The following is a 22,071-nucleotide window of genomic DNA, read 5'->3' as shown; positions in this document are numbered from 1 at the left end:
TCCCTGTTGATGTACAGGCTGCTATGAGTTCTGACCAGGAGTTCTAAGCGCTAAGTGGGACACAATGTCCTCTGCTTTCAGTTTCCTCCTCCACCTACTCAGAGCCTCTACCATTCCCCGTCAGCACTTTGATCTGTCAGGGAAAGAGTCAGGGTCTGCTAGCAGTGACCTCATGCCTGTGTGGGGGTAGCGGGAATTGGGGAGGCTATAAGACTGGCTGAGCATCAGGTCAATGTCATGGTAGTCATAATTTCATTTGCACAGACAGAAAGTTGAGAGAGAAAGAGTGCACACGTGGTTTGGTACTGGAGGACAAAGTCAAACAAGACAGGTTCCCTGCCTTTCAGGAGCGTTACAGTCTACCCTCCTACAGCTTTACCATGTACAAGGAAGAACAAAGACTTGGATGGACAAAGCATGAGAGTGTAAGAGGAAACAAGAGAGTGAGGCCTTGGGAGACAGGAATTATAGAGGAGTCTATCACTGGAAATGCCTGCGGCACAGAAAGATCTAGGTCCAGACCAGAGAGAAGGTTGGGGGATTATAGCTCATGAGCTCACCAAACTGGCTCAAATGTGTAATTGTTTCCAAATGGGGAAGACAACTCTAGAAGGATGAAATTATAACCATCTTCCACTATTGTGTCATCTCACCCTCTGGAAAATAGTTGTACCTAAAAGAAGACCTCCTTCAAAGCCAAAAAAAAAGTAAAGAAAAAAGGCATTAGCATGGGCCAGGAGAGCTAGAGGTTAGAGAGAAGTATAGTCACCTACCAAAGCTCATGTGGGCTTCTGGTAGACCAAGAATGATTCCCTCACGCATTGCCAAATTACACAACTGAAAGTATTAAGGTCTAAGAGTTCTCTCTGTTGGCCAGTGGCCTAACAAGGGAGTGTCAGACCTACTTCTCCTTACTGTCAAGAGCTACTGAGTCATCTCTCAGGCTTCCAGGGTAAAGCTACTGTGTTTGCAGTCCAGATCCCCCAGAGTCTGGGGGAATGGCTGCTCTCTAGCAGCACAGCCCGGCTCCTTCTCTATCTTCTCCCCTCGCCTCAGTGACCTGTTCATTCAGTCTTCAGACACCTACCAGACAGCCTGGTCGAGTATGAACAGAACAAGCTATGTGCTGAAGGGAATCCTCTGAGCTGTGAGACTCTGCACAAATGACTTAATCTCTTTGACCCTCCATTTCTTCATCTATAAACTGAGACTAAAATTATCTATCATGATGAGTTTTTGTGAGGATTAAATGAGATGCTATACAGCAAGCACTTAGCAGGGCGTGGCCCAGTGCAAGTTCCCTGTCCTCATTACGTTTCCACCCATTCGTTTCCCATCCGCCTCACAAACCCTCCTTCTGCCTTCTCACCTGGCACTGACAATGTGCTGAAAGGACTTGTGATGCAAAGGAAATGCCTAACGCTGTAACAGAAGGGTTCAAGAATAAAAAGACATGGATAAAGAGAAAAAAGAGCCCCGGGGAGAGAGATTTCTTTCTTCTGAAGAGATCAGGGCAGGCTTTATAGAGGTAGTAATATTGGGCTGGACCTTGGACAGTTCATACTGTTCCAAGTGGGGAGACCCCAGAAAGCAGAGGGAGGGAGTAGGGAAGTAAGATAGGGAAGCGAGTAAAGCCAATAATGGGTACATTAATGAGTGGATTACAACCGGGGGGCAACTGGGGCACAACCCAACTATCTACTAGGTGTGTAGAACACAGCCCATCAAGGGACGAGGAAGCTGGCATAGGTCAACACCGACTCTCATCCCTCACTCTTTTGGAGTGTTAACTCCCTGGCACTTCTGGGTTGTTCCAAGAACAGGCCACGCTTGGATGTCTAGGCACAAATCATCTGCAATCAGAGGGCCATGGGAGCCATCAGCACGCAGGCACTTTCCTGTTTACCTGCCCCATTTTCATCGCTCTTAAATATATTTTTCACAAAGACTTATTTCTCCCGAGCTGCTTTCATTTTGATGACTTTTTTCCCCTTATGTTTCACTTTCCTTCCTCAGCTACCCCCGCAGTGGAAAAGGCACTGGAACGTGAGACTGAAGATCTAGTATCTAGTCTGACTCCACCACTTCCCAACCCATCATGCCCCTGGAGACATTTAGTCATCAGTAGAGTGGGGACATTTGATTTCTGCTCTGCTGATCCCACAGTGATATTTTCATGCCCCAAGAAGATGACGTGCGAGCACAGTTGACAGTAACATCACAGAACCACAGCAGACTCTATACCCCGTGATGGTTATCTAGAGAAGTTTTCTCTCCCTACTTCTGCCTTCTGCCCATTGTGGTCTTTGAAGACTCACACTGCGGGCAGTGGTCTTCAAAGTGTAGTCTCTGGGTCTGTCACAACAATAGCACCTGGGAGCTTCTTAGAAATGTCCATTCTCAGGTCCAGCCCTATACCTAATGAAGCCTCTCGGGGAGGGACCCAGAAATCTGTGTTTTAACAAGCCCTCCAGGGGATTCTTATATTTTGAGAACTGATGTTTTCAGAGTTTGAGAACTCTGGTTTGCGGGTTATGACCACAAAGTTCGGAGCTGGCTACAAATTCCAGTCAGCCACTTCCTTGAACAACTTACTTATCTCTCAGAGACAGTTTCTTGACCTGGGAAATGAGGCTAACTTTAGGACCTCTCCTTCACAGATGTGGTTGAGGAGCTGAAGAGAGTGAGTATGTGTAAAGCAGGAAGGACCCGGCCCATCATAAGCAGTCAGGACACGTTTGACTCTTACCACTTCTTTTTGTAAAGTATTGTGGCTTCTTGACAGGCCCTGGTGCCTGCTTTTTGAAGGACTGTCAATTGGGTTTTAACCTGTTGGGAAGTTTTCCATTTATTTCGTGAGTGTCTGTTTTGTTTACATGTCATTGTTGGCTCTAAGTAGGTATTTGCTTTATCCAAAGATTCCTTGATCCTGCCACTCTCCTCCAAGTAAGAAAGACATTTCTCTGTGTGTCCTTGATAATTCTTCTTAAATAACATTCCTGGTGAGGATTCTTACCCTTTGGATAGCACTGTATTTTTTTTTGGCAGTTGTACCTACAGATTTTGCTGCCAGGATATCTGGCCTTTTTGCTGCCTTCCTTAGGTAACTTTTCTCTTTATTTCATTCTAAAGATCCTCTCTTGTGAAAACCATGCTGCTTCATTTGGCTGATTCTCTACCTCCCTTAACGTTTCCATGCAGAAGTACCTTCAATGGATGCTTTTAGGAACAAATAAACACCAGAAATAGACCCTCACATATGTGGTTAATTGATTTCTGACAAAGATGCCAAGACGACTCAATGGGGAAAGGACAGTCTTTTCAACAAATAACACTGTGAAAAGTGGAAGTCCACACGTAAAAGAATGATGCTGGGCCCTTACCTCACACCATATACAAAAATGAACTCAAAATGCATCAAAGCACCTGACCACAAGAGCTAAAACTCTAAAACTCTTTGAAGAAAATGTGGGAGAAATCTTCATGACATCAGATTTGGCAGTGGTTTCTTGGATAAGATAGGAAAAGCACAGGCAAAAAAGTAAAAACAGATAAATTGGACTTCTTCAAACATAAAAACTTGGGTGCGTCAAAGCGCACTATTAAGATAGTGAAAAGAAAAGAAAAAAAGATAGTGAAAAGATAACACAAAATGGGAGAAAATATTTGCAATTCACATTAACTGGTAAAGGATTTAATATATCCAGAATATATAAAGAACTCTTAAACTCAACAACAACAACAAAAACACCCAAACAACCCAATTCAAAAATAGGCCAAAGGTTTGAGTAGACACATCACTAAAAAAAAGACAAACATGTCTAATAAGTCCATGAAAGATGCTCCACAACACTAATCATTAAGGAAATGTAAATCAAAACCACTACGAGGTACCAATTCACACCCATTATCAAAACAACAGAAAATAAGAAGTCTTGGTGAGGGACGCCTGGGTGGCTCAGTGGGTTAAAGCCTCTGCCTTCAACTCAGGTCATGATCCCAGGATCTTGGAATGGAGCCCCGCACTGGGCTCTCTGCTCAGCAGGAAGCCTGCTTCCCCCTCTCTCTGCCTGCCTCTCTGCCTACTTGTGATCTCTGTTTGTCAAATAAATAAATAAAATCTTAAAAAAAAAAGAAGAAGAAGAAGAAGTCTTGGTGAGAAACTGGAATCCTTGTGCCCTGCTGGTAGGATGTAAAATGGTGCTGCCACTGTGGGAAACAGTGTGGCAGATCCTCAAGAAGTTAACCACAGAGTCACCATGTGATCTAGCAATTCCACTCCCAGGCATATGTGCCCAAAAGAACTGAAAGCACGGACTTGAACTTGTACTTGTACACCAATATCCACAGCAGCATTATTTACAATAGCCAAAAGGTGGAAATACCTCACACGTCTATCAACACTGAATGGATAAACAAAATGTGGTCTATACACGCAATGGAGTATTATTCAGCCTGAAAAAGGAATGAAATGCTGATACATACTATAACATGGATGAACCCTGAAAACATGCTAAGTGAAAGAAGCCAGACACAAAAGGACAAATACTGTATGATTCCACTTATATGAGGTGCCTGGAACAGCAAATTCATAAAGACAGAAAGCAGAGAGTATACCACGGACTAGGGGGAAGAGGGAATGGGGAGCTACTGTATAACATGTACAGAGTTTCTATTTGAGATGAAATTTCCTAGAAATGGGTAGTGGTGATAGTTGTACATAATTGGGGATATATTTAATGCCAGCAGTTCAATGGTTAAAATGGGAAGTTTTGTGTTATGTTTATTTCACAGTGTTTAAAAAAAAATCCTAAATAAACACATGTACACAGAGATAAAACAGGGGAAAGAATGAAAAAAACAAGACAAGACAAAACGCAGGCACCTTACCTTCCAAGGATGTAACCAGGACAACATGAAGATAAATGATGATAAGAAATATCTTGAAGAGCGGTAAAACTTCTTCAGGTCTGCCAACATGGCCACACTGTCTGCCAGAGAAAAACATCCTGGAATAAAATAAGGCGAAAACATATCATCACGGCACGCCATAATCACAACACCTCTTCAAAACCCAAGAGGTCAGTCACTTTACCAAGGCAACCTGCACTCCTGCTTCCTTTAAATTACTCTGGTTCCAGAGAACTGTCAATGCCAGATGGGACACGGGTGTTTACTAAAAGCAAAACCTCTGTTTATTATGGGAGGACCACCCAGTGGGGTATCATATTACATTGAAAATTATTTTTTAAAAAAACAGAAACAGACTCACAAATACAAAGAACGAATTAGCGGTTGCGAAAGGAGGAGACAGGAAAAACAGGTGGCCGGGATCAAGAGGTACAAACTTCCAGTTACAAAACAAGTCAGTCACAGGGATGAAAAGTACAGCATCAAAAATACAGTCAGTAATATTGCATTAAATTCATATGACATCTGATGGCAACTATGCTTATCGTGATGAGCATTTCATAACGTACAGAATTGTCAAACTGCTTTGTTGTACGCCTGAAACTAATTAATACTGTATGTCAACTATACTTCACTTAAAATTAAATTTTTTTAAAAAGATAAGCAAGGGGGCGCCTGGGTGGCTCAGTGGGTTGGGCCTCTGCCTTCGGCTCGGGTCATGATCTCAGGGTCCTGGGATCAAGCCCTGCATCGGGCTTTCTGCTCGGTGGGGAGCCGGTCCCCCCCGCCCGCCACTCTGCCTGTCTCTGCCTACTTGTGATCTCTCTCTCTCTCTCTCTCTCTCTCTCGCTGTCAAATAAATAAATAAATAATTTTTTAAATAAATAAATAAATAAATAAATAAATAAAAATAAAAAGATAAGCAAGGTGGTCCCTGTGAATTTACGGAAAACATCAATACACGCAAAATATCAAGAGAAGAAATGAAAAACGTGAACGCTACACATATAATTATTACCACTATATAAAGCCTGGTTCAAAACTATACTAAGAATCAGAAGGCGTCAGAGAATCCCATAAATCATTCTACTCCTGTTTCTGTCTTATTCTGCAGAAGAATTTCCTCTTTATCACACACAAATCCATTATCATTGCTTGATCTTGAGTGGTCAGGACAACAGAGTCAACATTTTTTAAAAAGCAAAGTTCGCATCAAAACTGAATTTCAAAGCCCCATTCGCCATTCATGGATTCATTCATTCAACAAATATTTCTTGAGAGGCAATAAAAAATAAATAAGGAGGGAGCCCGGCACCCAGAGAGAATGGCAAATCCTGAAGCTGTGTCTGTTCCTCTCACGGTAGAGGAACTGGCCAACAGAACCCCAGGACAGGCAGTCAGCACCAGCAGCAGTGGCTGGCACGGGATGCCAAGGGAGGACAAGCCAGCCAGGAAATCACAATCAGCCCACGGGCGCAGGCACCAGCATGGGGAAGGGAGATCCCACGAAGCAGGCTCCCCCTGCACAGCCCCAGGGCGTGCGGCCAAGGCAGACCAGGCTGTATGTTTTCAGCTGGCAGAACTCCTGACCACAGAGCACCCACGAACCCAGCCTCCACTGCGGCTTCTGCCAGCCTCAGAACGATCAAGTGTGCATGCCCAGTGGCGAAGACTAGCGAGCAGGCACTGCCGGGTTCTGGCTCTGCCGTGCAATGTCTGAGTGACTTGGGACAAGTTCTTTCCAATGGCCAGGATTCCGCATCTAGCAAACCGTGACAACAGCACCAACCAGAGAGTGTTGCTGTGGTGAGAAAGCCCTGTGAAGCCACTGTGAACGCTAGCTGTACTCTTCCTTCCTTCGGGAGACAGACAGTCTTTTGCACCCAGCACGTGCAGGGTAGAACAGAGCAGGGACTATGGAGACAAGGGCACAGGAAGATGGGGATAAAACACAATTTCTCAGCCTCAAGGAAAAACTGGCAATCTTTAAGGGTCCTATAACTTAACAGCCATCACCAGTACCATCACCTGGGAATTCTTTCCTTGGACGTGGCGTGATAAGGTCTTAGGCGGGAGGTAAGTCCTTCTCCTTCCAAAGAGGGCTTCTTTTTTCTCAATCAATAAACTGTATTATATATTAATAATACAGTACGTTAATAAGTTATCACATGCCTCTGGTTTGGCTCTCCTCTTCAGCACTTTTATTCTCTGTTCATATTGGTGGATTATTGACCCTCCCAAATGAGTCACTCAAACCAGAATGCAAAGATGTAACAATGTCTCTGGAGGAAAATATAAGCATCTGCTAGAGCTACATACCAAAATATTGATGAATCTCCGAGACATAAAGTCAGAGAAAGCAGCCAGACATGAAAGAAAGCATAGTGCACAGAATTCCATTCATACGAGGTATAAAAGGAGACAAAACCAATCGATGGAGCGAGGAGTAGGGAGAGTGGTTATCCTTGGAAGGGGGTGCAGGTGTAAAAATTAGAAGGGGGGCGCCTGGGTGGCTCAGTGGGTTAGGCCCCTGCCTTCGGCTCAGGTCGTGATCTCAGGGTCCTGGGATCAAATAAAATCTTTAAAAATAATAATAATAATAATTAGAAGGGGGCACGAAGGGGTTTCTGAGGTACAGATAACATTCTGTGTGCCGGTTCCACAGATGTGTTTGGTTCCTGAAACTCATCTTATTATACAAGTGAGTGTATGCCACAAGAAGTTTCATTTTAAAAGTTTAACTCAATCTATTTTTTTATTTCTGAACTCAGTTCCCCCTCCAAAAGCACTGTTATTTTTTTGTTAAATCTATATCTAGTGAACCAGACCTCTACAAACAAAAACCAACCAAACAAACAAAATAAACCTCTCTCCTCTACAAACGCATTGACTCAACTCTACCTGGAATTTGCAGAACTGATTTAGAAGACTGACTGTACAAGTACCTAATTTTAGATCTGGAAAGAGTATCAGAGCAGGTTAGCTTTGAAAAGGAACTCAGAATTCACCTAGCTTCAAACCCTCATTCTTCAAACCCTCATTCTACACACGAAGGAAGAGGTCCAACATGCTCCAAGAGATGGGTCAAGGTCATTTGGCTGTTTGGTGGGACTCCTTCTCTTTCTACCAGGCCACAGTGCTGGCCTCCTGAGAATGTGTCTCCTTAGGAGTAAACTTCTAAATCCATCAGGTGAAATAAATCAACAAATTCAAAATGCTAAAAAATAATATCAAAATTTCTACAAACTCATTCTTAAGCTTTGCTAACTCCTAGGGCAAGACTTCCTGAGTAGTATATAAGATATGGTCAAAGTTAAATTAGTCACAGCTTACAGTGACTGGTTATTATGTGCTGTAACTTGGGCCTCTGATCAAAATAAACCATGCCTTTTCACTGAAGAGAGCTTGTACTCAACTCCCAAATGAGAGGAGGAAAGGCCAGAATGAAGGGCGATGCAAGCAGTCATCTTGGAAAGAGAGTATGGATCAAGAAGGACTTACTACAAACCAGGTGCCACTGACCTTTAGGTTATCAAGCCTGACATGTCTTTCCTTAAGACTGAGGGGTGCCTGGGTGGCTCAGTTGGTTGGGCGACTGCCTTGGGCTCAGGTCATGATCGCGGAGTCCCGGGATCGAGTCCACATCGGGCTCCCAGTTCCATGGGGAGTCTGCTTCTCCCTCTGACCTTCTCCCCTCTCATGCTCTCTCACTGTCTCACTCAAATAAATAAATAAAATCTTTAAAAAAAAAAAAGACTGAATATATATTTCTTGATAGGAGAAGTTTTATGGTATTTAAAATAACACAGCTCCCACTGCTTCTGTATCAGCTAGAGGACATCCTGCTAAGCCTTAAAGTCCTACCATCACTGATCAAAGAGGGAGAGCAGTGGATTTTGTTGAAAGCCTTATTCATTATCCATGAAAGTCATTCATACCTTTCTGAGCTGGAAATTTTCTTCACCTAACTTGGGTTAGCTCAAATGCTCACCAGGTTATCAAGAAAGAGGACTTAAACAGCCACTGATTCTTAGCAAATTTCCAAAGTGCTGAGGATGGTTGGTAAGATCACATCAGTTACAAAGAAAACCATCTGCAAGCATTTGAACAGTAAAGCCTAGCCCTTGATGCTACACAACCTCTCACAGAAGATTTTCCCAAGGTTCATCATGGCTCTGGGCCCCCTTTTATGGTTGCGAACTCTGATGTACCTGGCAACCTCTGGGGTTGTATGGTACACAAGCAACACGACTGTAGTCCATGGCCTTGCTTGTAACCCTCCAAGAAGTTGTTCTAGATCTTTTCAATTTCTTTAGATATACTATCACTTATCTTATTTTTAAAGACACATAGGTCATCAGTGCAAACCTGAATGGCAATACACAATAAATGTATCATTATCTAAATATAGAATAATTAAAGAATAATTTAAAAGGGGGGATAATAGTGTGGTATCACTTCAGGGCAAGTCTGGGTAAAGGTTATTCTCTATTACCTCTAATTAACTGGCATAATTTGGTTATACCAGGGCGGCTGGGATATATGCAATGATCAATATTTTTGACCAAAGTAACAAGAGGTGTGGTAATTGTTCCCTAGGTCTCATTGAAAACTTTATGATTGAAAACTTTATGATTTTGAGACATTTACATTGAGTCTAAGTGTTGGTTAACCAGACTTGCACAAGGGGAAATTTAAAAAGGAGGTACTGAAGAGGTTCTCAGTGCAAATAAAACAACTGACTTAGAACATTCAACTGTCAAAGAAGTCAGAGAATCCCAAGGTTACTTTTTTTTCCCCCCTGGAATCTCTGGTTATGTATTTAACTATTCTAAAAAAGGAATCCAGAAACTGTTAGTAAAAGCATAATTAAATTTTTTGCATTATTAAATTTTACTTGAACTCTACTAAAAGACCCTGATAAAGCAAACACCTCAGAAAAAAAAAATTTCTTCAGTATTCCAAGAATATGTTGGGTTCAGTTATTCAGACCAAACCTTCTGCTGAAGACAATCAAAAATTACAAGTGAAATTTTAAGAGGATTTTCTTACATATATCAAAGAGCTGACAAGATAGAAAAGAATCACCAGGCCAAAGGTAAAGTGAAAGCAGGAACTCAGGGAGGTAATATAAACAAAGGAACCACTTATGCCTGAGGTAATGGGCCTAACTGAAGTAAACCTAAGCTCCAGATATGAAATACAAAAGAAAAGTTCAGAGACATGGAGAAAAAAAAATACAAGGTCTAACATACACTTAAAATTCAAAAAGGAGGGGGTGCCTGGGTAGCTCAGTGGGTTAAAGCCTCTTCCTTCAGCTCAGGTCATGACCCCAGGGTCCTGGGATCGAGCCCCACATTGGGCTCTCTGCTCAGCGGGAAGCCTGCTTCCCTTCCTCTCTGTCTGCCTGCCTCTCTGCCTACTTGTAATCTTTGTCTGTCGAATAAATAAATCTTTAAAAAAAAATTCAAAAAGGAGGGATGCCCAGGTGGCTCAGTCAGTTAAGCGTCTGCCTTTGGCTCAGGTCATGATTCCGGGGTCCTGGAATCGAGCCCCGCACTGGGCTCCCTGCTCAGCAAGGAGCCTGCTTCTCCCTCTGCCTGCTGTTCCTCCTGCTTCTGCTCTCCCTCTCTCTCTCTCCCTCTTTGACAAATAAATTAAAAAAAATTTTTTTTTATTCAAAAAGGAAGAAAGAGTCAGGTTTGAAATGGAATGACTGAATGACCCCAAACTGGTGAAAACCATCTATCCACAGATTTAAGAAACCTAAAGACTCTCTACAATAAATAAGAGGAAATCTAGACCTAGACACAAAATAGTGAAACTGAAGAAAACCAAAGACGAAGAGAAAACCTTACAAGTAGCCAGAGAGAACAAGACAGTTAACCTTCAAAGGAGCACATGATAGACTGACAGCTATCTTCTCAGAATGAACAGTGGAAGCCAGAAGACGTACAAAAACTGTGATATTGTTCACTAACTGCAAATCCTCCCTAAGCAAATCCTGAAAGATGTACTCAGGCAAAAGATGTAAGCTCTGAGATGTCACAAGGAATGAAGAACAAAGAAAGTGGTTCACCTGTGATCAGCCCTATCCTTAACATTTGTGATATACAGGTTAAGAGTTTAAAAGGAGGCCCAGGGGTACCCAAAAATGTTTTAAATAAAAAATAAATAAATAAAAGGAGGCACAATTTGCCCTTATTCTTCCACTAAGACTCCATCTCAAAATACAAGAGGTTTTGTGCACAAGTATGTGGACAGCCCAGCCTGTACATCCAAACCACCCTCTCTTCCTGCAAGCAGCTACCCCTTGGTCATCGTTTAGGTCTAAAGGTGAGGACACCTGCAGCATGACTTGCCTGTGGGGAAGAGGCCTGCTCAGGTCCTGGAAATAGGCACACAATGATGGGCGCCTGGGTGGCTCAGTGGGTTAAGCCGCTGCCTTCGGCTCAGGTCATGATCTCAGGATCCTGGGATCAAGCCCCGCATCGGGCTCTCTGCTCAGCAAGGAGCCTGCTTCCTCCTCTCTCTCTGCCTGCTTCTCTGCCTGCTTGTGATCTCTGTCTGTCAAATAAATAAATAAAATCTTTAAAAAAAAAATAGGCACACAATGCCTGAGTAGGGAATTACAGGGTCCCAGGGTCCCATAGCAAGATCTAGGAGTAAGGGTTGGGGGCAGAGTGATACAGGTTCCAGGCGGGCATCATTTCTTTGTGTCATAAACTTCTCACCCTTAGAGAAGGGTATGACTAGAGAAAGGCCAGAGAGAGGACCTCTAAAGCATGAGACACAGGCCAAAGGCCCCAACTGCCAGAGCTAAGGGTGGCACTCTATACTGGTAAATACAAACTAATGTTTTTTTCTAATTATCTCATTTTATTTAAATTCAATTAATATATAGTATATCATTAGTTTCAGATATAGAGTTCAGTTACTCATCAGTTGCATATAACACCCAATGCTCATTACATCACGTGCCATCCTTAATGCCCATCACCCAGTTACCCCATCCCGAAGACCCACCTGGGTCCCTCCCCTCTAGCAACCCTCAGTTTGTTTCCTATTAAGAGTCTCTCATGGTTTCTCTCCCTCTCTGATTTCATCTTGTTTTATTTTTTCCTCTCTTCCCCTTACGATCCTGTTTTGTTTCTTAAATTCCACATGAGTGAGATCATATAATTGTCTTGCTCTGATTGAATTATTTTACTTAGCATAACAAATGAATGTTGATTACATAAAACATTAATAATAATATCTTGCAGGGATAAGTGAGACAAAAGAAAAATGACAACTATATTATTTACATATACATTATATATGGAGATATATATATATATATCTCAATTAGGAAACGAAATTAAGAAATTAAAGTCTTCCAAAGTCCTTGTATTAGAGGAGTCTAAAGGTATGAATTATCTATAGACACTGAAAAGTTGGGCTGACATTGTGATTTTTATAGCAGCTACTAAAAAATAGAAGTGGGGTATGTAACTTCCTAATAAGTGTGGGGGGAGGGTGTTTAGAATATTCAGTCAATTTGAAACGAGGCTCCAAAAGGGAGAAAAAGAAACAAAAATGATTAGGAAGAATAGAAGGTGGTAAATGTAAACACACACGAATAAATGATTCATTAAATATAAGCGGACTAAATGATTCAATGAAAAGGCAACAATTATCAGACTGAAAAAAGAAAAAAAAAGCAAAATCCAAATATGCTATTTATAAAGACACACCTAGAACATAATGATACAATAAATTTGAAAGTAAAAGGATGGGAAAGAGTGGTTGCACCAGCTTGCATTCCCACCAACAGTGTAGGAGGGTTCCCCTTTCTCCTCGTCCTCGCCAACATCTGTCATTTCCTGACTCATTAAGTTTAGCCATTCTGACTGGTGTGAGGTGGTATCTCACTGTGGTTTTGATTTGTATTTCCCTGATGCCAAGTGATGTTGAGCACTTTTTCATGTGTCTGTTGGCTATCTGGATGTCTTCTTTGCCAAAATGTCTGTTCATGTCTTCGGCCCATTTCTTGATTGGATTATTTGTTCTTTGGGTGTTGAGTTTGGTAAGTTCTTTAATAGATTTTGGATACTAGCCCTTTATCTGATATGTTATTTGCAAATATCTTCTCCCATTCTGTCAGTTTTCTTTTGGTTTTGTTGACTGTTTCCTTTGTTGTGCAAAAGTTTTTGATCTTGGTTCCTCAAAAAGTTGAAAATAGGGGCACCTGGGTGGCTCAGTGGGTTAAGCCTCTGCCTTCAGCTCAGGTCATGATCCCAGGGTCCTGGGATCAAGCCCCGCATCGGGCTCTCTGCTCAGTGGGGAGCCTGCTTCCTCCTCTCTCTCTGCCTACCTCTCTGCCTACTTGTGATCTCTGTCAAATAAATAAATAAAATCTTTTTTAAAAAAAAGTTGAAAATAGAGGTACCCTATGACACAGCAATCGCACGACTGGGTATTTACCCTAAAGATACAAATGTAGTGATCCAAAGGGGCACGTGCACCCAAATGTTTATAGCAGCAATCTCCACAATAGCCAAACTATGGAAAGAACCTAGATGTCCATCAACAGATGAATGAATAAAGAAGATGGGGTATATATATACAATGGAATACTATGCAGCCATCAAAAGAAATGATATCATGCCATTTGCAACAACATGGATAGAACTAGAGGGTATTACGCTGAACGAAATAAGTCAATCAGAGAAAGACAATTATCATATGATCTACCTGATATGAGGAATTTGAGAGGCAGGGTGGGGGGTTTGGGGGGTAAAGAAGGAAAAAATGAAACAAGATGGGATCAAGAGGGAGACAAACCATAAGAGACTCTTAATCTCACAAAACAAACTGAGGGTTGCTGGGGGGAGGGAGGTAGAGAGAGTGGCTGGATGATGGACATTGGGGAGGGTATGTGCTGTGGTGAGTGCTGTGAAATGTGTAAGCCTGATGATTCACAGACCTGTACCCCTGGGGCAAATAATACATTACATGTTAATTAAAATAATTAATTTAAAAAAACTTTTAAAAAAGGATGGGAAAGATATGCAATGTCAATACTAATCAAAAGAAAATATGTTTATACTAATATCAGACAAATTATACTTTAAAGCAAAAAGCATTACCTGTAAATAAAATGGTTCATTCATAAAAGGTTAAGTTCAACAGGAAGATGACAAATTAATATCTCTATCGTCAACTGGTAAAATTCAAATAAGAAAGTCACTAAGGATACAGAATATTTGAATGACACATTTAACCAACCTGACCTAGAGATCAGGCATAAACCCTCCATTCCACTTGGGAGTGCTTATTAAAACCAAGTCATGCAACAAGTCTCAAAAATATTTTACAGAATTAGAGAAGGAAAAAGGAGCATGTTCTCTGACCACAAGATAATTTAACCATAATAAAAAGGTAAATTGTTATTTAACAATTTACATTTAGAAGAAGTCATAACATATATTAAAACATGTTTGACTTGATCAGTAATAAAGACTGTATTGCAAAGCATGTAGGATAGAACTAAAGATCTTTAGAGTGAAATTTACGTTTTAAATGCACACATTAGAGGAGTGCCTGGCTGGCTCAGTCAATAGAGCATATAACTCTTGATCTTGGAGTTGTGGGTTTGAGCCCCACACTGGGTGTAGAGATTACTTAAAAATAAAATCTTTTAGGAGTGCCTGGGTAAGCAATGGACACTTGATTTTAGCTCTGGTCATTATCGCAGGGTCATACGATGGATGGAGCCCCGTGTCGGGCTCCACACTCAGTAGGGAGTGTGCTTGAGATTCTCTCCCTCTGTCTCTGCCCCTACTCACCCAACCCACCCCTACTCACCCAACCCCACCCCTACTCACCCAACCCCACCCCTACTCACCCAACCCGCCCCTACTCACCCAACCCCACCCCTACTCACCCAACCCCACCCCTACTCACCCAACCCGCCCCTACTCACCCAACCCCACCCCTACTCACCCAACCCCACCCCTACTCACCCAACCCGCCCCTACTCACCCAACCCCACCCCTACTCACCCAACCCCACCCCTACTCATTCTCTCTCTCAAGATAAATAAAATCTTTACAAAAATAAAAAGGAAATAATAAAGACAAAAACATAAAATAAGGATATAGGAAAAAGACATAAAAGTTATTAACATAGTCAAGGGTGTTCTTTGGAGAGACAATTCTGGCAAAACTAAGAGGAGGGGAGGAGGAGGGGAAGGGGGAGGAAAAGAGAGAGAATCCCAGCAATTAACCAATGGAAAGAATTTTAAAAGCAACATAAATGAAAATGCTATAAGCATACAAGATAAAAGGATCTTAGGGATAACTTTATTCAATAATTTTGAAAATCTAGGGTGCCTGGGTGGCTCAGTGGGTTGGGCCACTGCCTTCGGCTCGGGTCATGATCTCAGGGTCCTGGGATCGAGTCCCGCGTGGGGCTCTCTGCTCGGCAGGGAGCCTGCTTCCCTTCCTCTCTCTCTGCCTGCCTCTCTGCCTACTTGTGATCTCTGTCTGTCAAATAAATAAATAAAATCTTTAAAAAAAATAATAATAATAATAATTTTGAAAATCTAGATAGAAATGGGCAAATCCCTATGCAAAACACAAAACTTAACCAAAAAGGAATCAAGAAGAAATCCTGAACAGGAATAGATGTATAATCATTAAAAGTCTCAAAAATTTTCCCAAAGACAAAGGAAAGTGCAGTCGCAGATGTTTTCACTGGTGATTCCATCAAATATTTAAAAAACAGGAATTCCAGTCTCACAAAAACTCCAAGAATAGAGAAAGAGAGCACAACCTAACTCATTTTTACCAGCTAGGATAACCATGGTGCCAAAACCTAACAAGTAAAATCCTCACATTTTACCCATTTTATAAATCAAATGAAACTATTTACAGAAGTCTCTGGACTGCCCACAGAAATGTCTAGCAGAAATTTCAAATCTTGTGAACGGGGGTAATGTGAATAAATATAGGACAAAAGCAACGATTCCGAACCTCAGCAACAAAATTTTTTGAAGATGAAGTCAGCAAGAACTAAAGCCAGCAGTGCTGTAGTAAGAGAATGACATCTCATATGCCCCAAAAAGCCCATGTCCTAACAACAAGACAAACTGGGTTAAGTGGTAAGTGCTGCATATGAACTCCAAAATGGCAGCTTTGTGTATCATTTGTCATAGCACAAGGTCAGGTCAACGGGGAACCATCCAGCATGATGGTAATATGAAGCTTTCATGTCTCTGGAAGCAAATGGAAGGACCTGATTTGTTTGGTTTTTGCAGGGCAAAGTGATTTTCTTAATAAGCATTAAGTGCTTTCTAATGCAGGGGTGGGGAAAGCTTTATTCAATAAAACAAGAGAATCAATATCAGATGTGCAAGATTAGAAATAAATCATGCACTTAAAGTAAACAAATACTCGCAAAACTCTGTGGAAGGTCTGATATTTTCCAACTCCATCACTCATGTCCAAACTCCTCTCCAGTCCTACCTGCAGTCGACCAGCCTCTTAATTCCCCAGTGTGTGAATACTCAAGGCCAAGCGAAAGCCAGCTTCTTCCCTCCCCTCATTCTTCAGGCTCCTTTCCCGGTACATGGTAAATATGTTGGATAAGAACATGCCTGGTAGAGCCATCTGCCTGCCTTCAAACCCAGGCTCTACCACTTACGGTGTAACCTTCATGTGTCCCTTACGCTCTCTGGATCATCTAAAAATTGGAGGTCATGACAGCATCTACCTCATAGGGTTCTGCAGAAATGAAAGGAAGTACTATAATGAAGGTCTTAGTATAGTCAGCAAGTGTTAGGTGTTCTAAGCAGAATTATAAGACAAGTTTACAGTATACTCTGATGCTAAATGTAAACAGATTTGAGAATTAGTTCCCACATTCGTTCACCTAGTTGACAAAACTGTGTTGAAGTTCTGTTACATGCAAGGTACTATGCTTGGGACTTAGGATACAATGAACAAGACAGGTATCTTTCCTGCCCTCGAGAACTTACAGCCACTATGTCCTTAGATTCATTGGTCATTGGTGTAGCCAAATAAATAGTGACTTTTTTTAGCTTTTGAACTTCATGGTCCACGAGACTCAACTCAGCCTAAAAACAAAACCAAGGCAAAAGAACACAGTATCTTCGCCTCTATGGACTTGGTCTCCGCCTCACCCCAAGCCCAGCAGCATGCAACTCCACCCACAGCAGGCACTCAAAAAAGATTTTTTTTAATTGATTTGGTCTGAAATCTCTTGCTGCAGGATAATTCCATCAATATGTAGAGGAGAAAAATAGGAAACTCCTTAAAAGCATCCTCAAGGTGGTGATCTACACTGGGGGATGGGGACAGGGATGGGGCAGAAGAAGTACATGGTTTGTGAAATTAGAAGATCATATTTGATTAAAAATGAGGTATAAAGAAAAGCAAACTGCCTACCAATATTCTGTGCCCTTCCTTGCTTTTGTCATTGCATCATGTCAACTCTTTTTTTTAAGATTTTATTTATTTATTTGACAGAGAGAGGGAGAGATCACAAGTAGGCAGAGAGGCAGGCAGAGAGAGAGGAGGAAGCAGGCTCCCCGCTGAGCAGAGAGCCCGATGTGAGGCTTGATCCCAGGACCCTGAGATCATGACCTGAGCCGAAAGCAGAGGCTTTAACCCACTGAGACACCCAGGTGCCCGCACCATGTCAACTCTTGCTTCAAGTCTCAGCTTGGCCATTTACTAGCTGCATGACACTGCTCTGATATTTTAACCTTACCTATAATAATAATGTGTTGACATTTAACTTAATAACTGTGTTGTTATTTATCATTTAAATTATGATAGGATTTCTTATAATTTGTATTAATTGCAGTAACTACGTGCATTGGTTACAAGATTTCTATTGTTTATACCAGTGAAGTTCAGAAATAGCCAATTTATGAGTCTCAAAGGAAAGAGAAGTGTAAGTTAGTAGTGGTTTAAAAATTTCTGTGTAGAAGAAGAGTTGGGAGCAGAAATCTGGTTAGGAGCAGACTTTGGAATTTGCACAGGCACAGCACTTTAGGTAAAAAAGAGACCATTCAGGGGCGCCTGGGTGGCTCAGTCAATTAAGCGTCTGCCTTTGGCTCAGGTCATGATCCCAGGATCCTGGGATCGAGTCCCACATCGGGCTCTCTGCTCAGTAGGGAGCCTGCTTTTCCCTCTTCCCCTGTCTGCCACTCCCCCTGCTTGTGCTCTCTCTCTCTCTCAAATGAATAAATAAAATCTTTTAAAAAAAGAACCCAAATGTGTTAAAAAAAAAAAAAGAGAGAGAGAGAGTGAGTGTGTGTGTGTTAAACAGTCCATTTCAAAGCATAAGAAAAGCTGTTGGAGACAGGGAAGCCAGTCAAGGGAGAAAGAAGGAAAGAGGAAGAGTGAAACCAAATCCCAAAGAGTTCTCTGGAAATGATCACTTTCCTTCCCCAGATTTTACTGCACTTCAAAATGTGTAACCATTTCTGAAATTTCTTAAACAATTGGATTAGCAAGAAGAAATGGGTCCACAATAGAATCGCCAAGGAAAAGAAAATGTCTAAAGAAGAAAGAAGGCTCCAATAGTTGTGAGGAGTTCAACACGAAATGAAACAAAACATACAGTGGTTAAGGGGATAGGGATCTGAAAGGAAGAGACGTTGTGGGGGGGGGGGGGAACAACCAAACATGTTATTGCTACATTATCATGTAAAAAAAAAAGCCTCACTCACCTGCAGCAGGAAATTCAAAAGAGAAGATGGAGAGACTCTGTACAAATCTGAAAATGAGAAAAAGAAAATTATATTAATGGAAAGTGGCCCTTCTTGGTACCATAACGTTTCTAGCTACTGTCAGCCTGTTGACTGTGGCCCGCAGACCCCACAGCTAAATACGAGGACTTGAACGTGGAAGCAGAGATAAGAAAAGAAATGGAGGAAGCAAACCCTGCTCCTCAGGAACTCATTTTAAACCGGAAGGCCAGTCCGAAGCCGGTGTCGGGGTTGACGGTGTTCGTGTTTTAGGAGCGTGTACCACTGCTCAGTCTCAGGGCGCGTTCATAGCCCGGCAGCGACACTGGACAGTGCAATGATCAGATCTGGGGACGAGGTAGACCATTTGAGAGATCATGCTTTGTTAGACACTTCTACATGGTTTTGGGACTTAACTTCCCTACAACCTAAACTCCTTGATAGCAACAATCGGGTCATTTATGTCTCTTATGCCCCTAAAACCAGAGGCAGAATTCTTTCTCCACAGAGGAGACAAATAAATAACTCTAATGAGTGTTAAGTTTGGCTCAGAGGTGCAAGGGAATGGTGGGGGTACCGGCATGACAAGAGTGAGGGGCAAGGCGGATGCGTACCGGTGAAAGGGAAGACCCCGCCCACCGGAGGAGGAGCACATTGCTGACAACCCGACTTGGTTCTTTCAGAATATTCCACTGTGCTTTACTTCGAAACCGAAACACTGGCATAGCTATTAACTCGAAGAGGACAGTCCCGTCACACAATGGTATCCCCTAATGTGAAATACAGGCATAACGATTTTCAAATCAAGACTTGTAAAAGAAAACAGTCCATAGGTGATTTTGGAACCAAATGACCTACTTTTGGCTTCAGTCAATACACAGAAGGTCAATTCTCAAGGAGGAATCTAAGATATGAATTCAAAGAAGAAATAAGTCATGATGAGTTTCTATTGATCGTGATAGGTCCTTTTGGGTTTTTTTAAGATTATTTATTCAGAGACAGCACGAGACAGCACATGAGGAGGGAGGCAGAGGGAGAGGCAGGAGCTGACAACCCGCTGAGCAGGGAGCTGGGACATAGGGCTCAATCCCAGGACCCTGGGACCATGACCTGAGAGGAAGGCAGACACTCAACCCACTGAGCCACCTAGACACCCTGATATGTTCTTTACCAAAAAAAAAAAAAAAAAAAAGTTCTTGGGGCATGTGAGTGGCTTAGTTGTAGCATGTGACTCTTGATCTGGGGTGTAGAAAGTACTTAAACATAAAATCTTTTAAAAAGTTCCTAATAAAGCCTGATATGTCAGAAAAACTTCATTAACCAATGTTTAAAGAAGACAAAAATGAAGGCCAACCAAGTTGTCCTGTCCTAGGATGAACAAATTACAAACATACGGCCCAAAGCTCAATGTGGAATGGATGTAGGATTAACAACTGAAAAACATCCAAATAATCAAAGATACAAATTGATTGTTACTTGAGTATGGAAATAATTTCAGTTCATATTTGTGCAAACAAAGATTTTCTACTTAGGGATTTTTGATGAAATTTCACACCTCAAACACATTACTTTTTCAAAACCTGACAGCCACAATGAAGCACACTTCGTGGTTCCTGGTCACCAAGTTTATTAATAAACAACACGAGGCTCTCTTTGCTCCTTTGGAGTACTTTCAGGTAGAAAAAGAAGTCAAACCACAATAAAATTTGTTTTGCCCACTGGATAAAGAAATGTAAAAGGCTACTAATACCCAAAGCTGTAGAGCATGTGGGGAAATGAACACTCACATACACTGTTGGTGGAAACATCAGCTTTGGGGTACCCGGGGGGTCAGTTGGTTAAGCATCTGCCTTCAGCTCAGGTCATGATTCCGGGGTTCTGGGATCAAGACCCACATCAGGCTCCCTGCTCAGTGGGGAGTCTGTTTCTCCCTCTCCCTCTGCCGCTCCCTCTGCTTGTGCTCTCACACTTGCTCTGTCAAATAAATAAATAAAATCTTAAAAAAGAAGAAGAAGAAGAAGGAGAAAGAAAGAAAGAAAGAAAAGAACAGAAACCTCAACCTTGAGAGAATAGTTTAGGTTTTGAAATGTTAGGTGTGCATACCTTTTGATCCAGAAATTATTCCAGAAGTTGTCCCCACAGAAATACACACCAAAAAAGCTATAATTGCAGCTTTGTATGACTGGGGAAAAAGCCCAAGTCTCCATCAGTAGATGAATAGTTAAATAAATGATGGTCCATCCATATCATGGACCATTACGCAATGCTTAAGAAAATGAAGTTGATCTATATGTACTGACATAGAGATTGTGAATACATGTAAGCCAAAAGAAAAAATCAAGTTTCTTAATAATACGTATAGTAAGATCTGTTAAAAAACAAGCAAAGCAATACATATATATGCTGGTGTATGTAGTGACTAAGAATGCACACAAAAAAGCCTGGAGGGAAATCCACAAGTCTCCACAAAAAGCGAGGAGGGGGGCGGTGATTGGAGGTTTGTGGGGGTTGGATATGAAGCCCAAGAGAACACAAGACACATATCTGTGTATTTACTTATGTAATTAAATATATTTGTTCTAGCAAAGAAAAGCAGAAGTCAGAAAGTGGGCCACGCCATCCAGGTTCTCCAAAAAGAGCTCCCAAGTTGAGGTCAGAAGGAAACTAACTAGGAGGTAAAGCCGTCCCTGGCTCAATGGGAGGCCATCTCCCCTGGCCCTGCCCTAATCCAATTAGAAAGGCCTCACTGAAAGCACGAAGCCTTCTGGTCACAGAGCCAAGAAACCAGCTTCCCAGCGGGGGAGCAGGAACTCACTTGAGCAAGTTGTGGAAAAGAATGTCAAAAGCAATGATGTGCAAGGCCTGATGGACAGAGAGGCCTACACTTAATGAAAGAGTTCCAGCCCCTGGGGTCCCTCCTGGGCACTGTCACCACACACGCACCATCCTTTATCTCCCACAGAAATTAAACAGGAATCAGGACCCAATGAGCCCCGGCCTCCAGGAACAAAACATTAGTGACTCCAATGTTTGAGCTTCTTACATCATTGAAAGGAAAGGGCAAGTCGTAAAAGGAACTGTATCGACTTATGTAAGACATGGCACAGAACAGAGAAATTGCTCAGAGAACAGCAAATTCACCAGCTGCTAGGATTAACTGAAACCTCCCCCAGGTGCAGACGGCCCCAAACCATGACATCAGGGAGGCTGGAAAGGCATCCAACTTCCTCTATTTATCAAGCTGGCTAAAAGCCAGGGTAACACCAGAGTGAGCGGAGGGGGGAAAAGGGCAAGCAGACTGTACAAGTGGTTTGGGTGGGAAGTAAGTGGTCTCTGTGTGCAGTTCAAGCCTTGCTCCCCAAGAACCAGGACTCTTGTGCTTGGACACTCCTCAGAGG

General features: G+C 42.1%; 1 protein-coding gene across 30 annotated transcripts in view; it reads right to left on the bottom strand.

The window, feature by feature from the left end:
- ADGRG2 (adhesion G protein-coupled receptor G2) overlaps window positions 1–22,071 on the bottom strand; it is a 143,731-nt gene that overhangs the window by 69,598 nt on the left and 52,062 nt on the right. For 19 of the 30 annotated variants that reach the window (XM_047715247.1, XM_047715275.1, XM_047715246.1 and 16 more), the window contains 3 exons: window positions 18,869–19,020; window positions 18,656–18,702; window positions 4,891–5,009 (listed from right to left, as the gene is read on the bottom strand). In XM_047715247.1, coding sequence (XP_047571203.1) covers window positions 4,891–5,008 — 118 coding nt within the window. In that variant the 5' untranslated portion in view covers window position 5,009; window positions 18,656–18,702; window positions 18,869–19,020. Of the gene's footprint in view, window positions 1–4,890; window positions 5,010–18,655; window positions 18,703–18,868; window positions 19,021–20,460; window positions 20,594–22,071 lie in introns of those variants that run through there. The other 11 variants (XM_047715256.1, XM_047715252.1, XM_047715255.1 and 8 more) reach the window with 4 other exon arrangements.

The sequence above is a fragment of the Lutra lutra genome, chromosome X (assembly GCF_902655055.1).
Source record: "Lutra lutra chromosome X, mLutLut1.2, whole genome shotgun sequence".
Taxonomy (NCBI): Eukaryota; Metazoa; Chordata; class Mammalia; order Carnivora; family Mustelidae; genus Lutra; species Lutra lutra.
The sequence above is the reverse complement of the archived record's forward strand: the minus strand, read 5'-3'. Positions and strand labels throughout refer to the sequence as shown.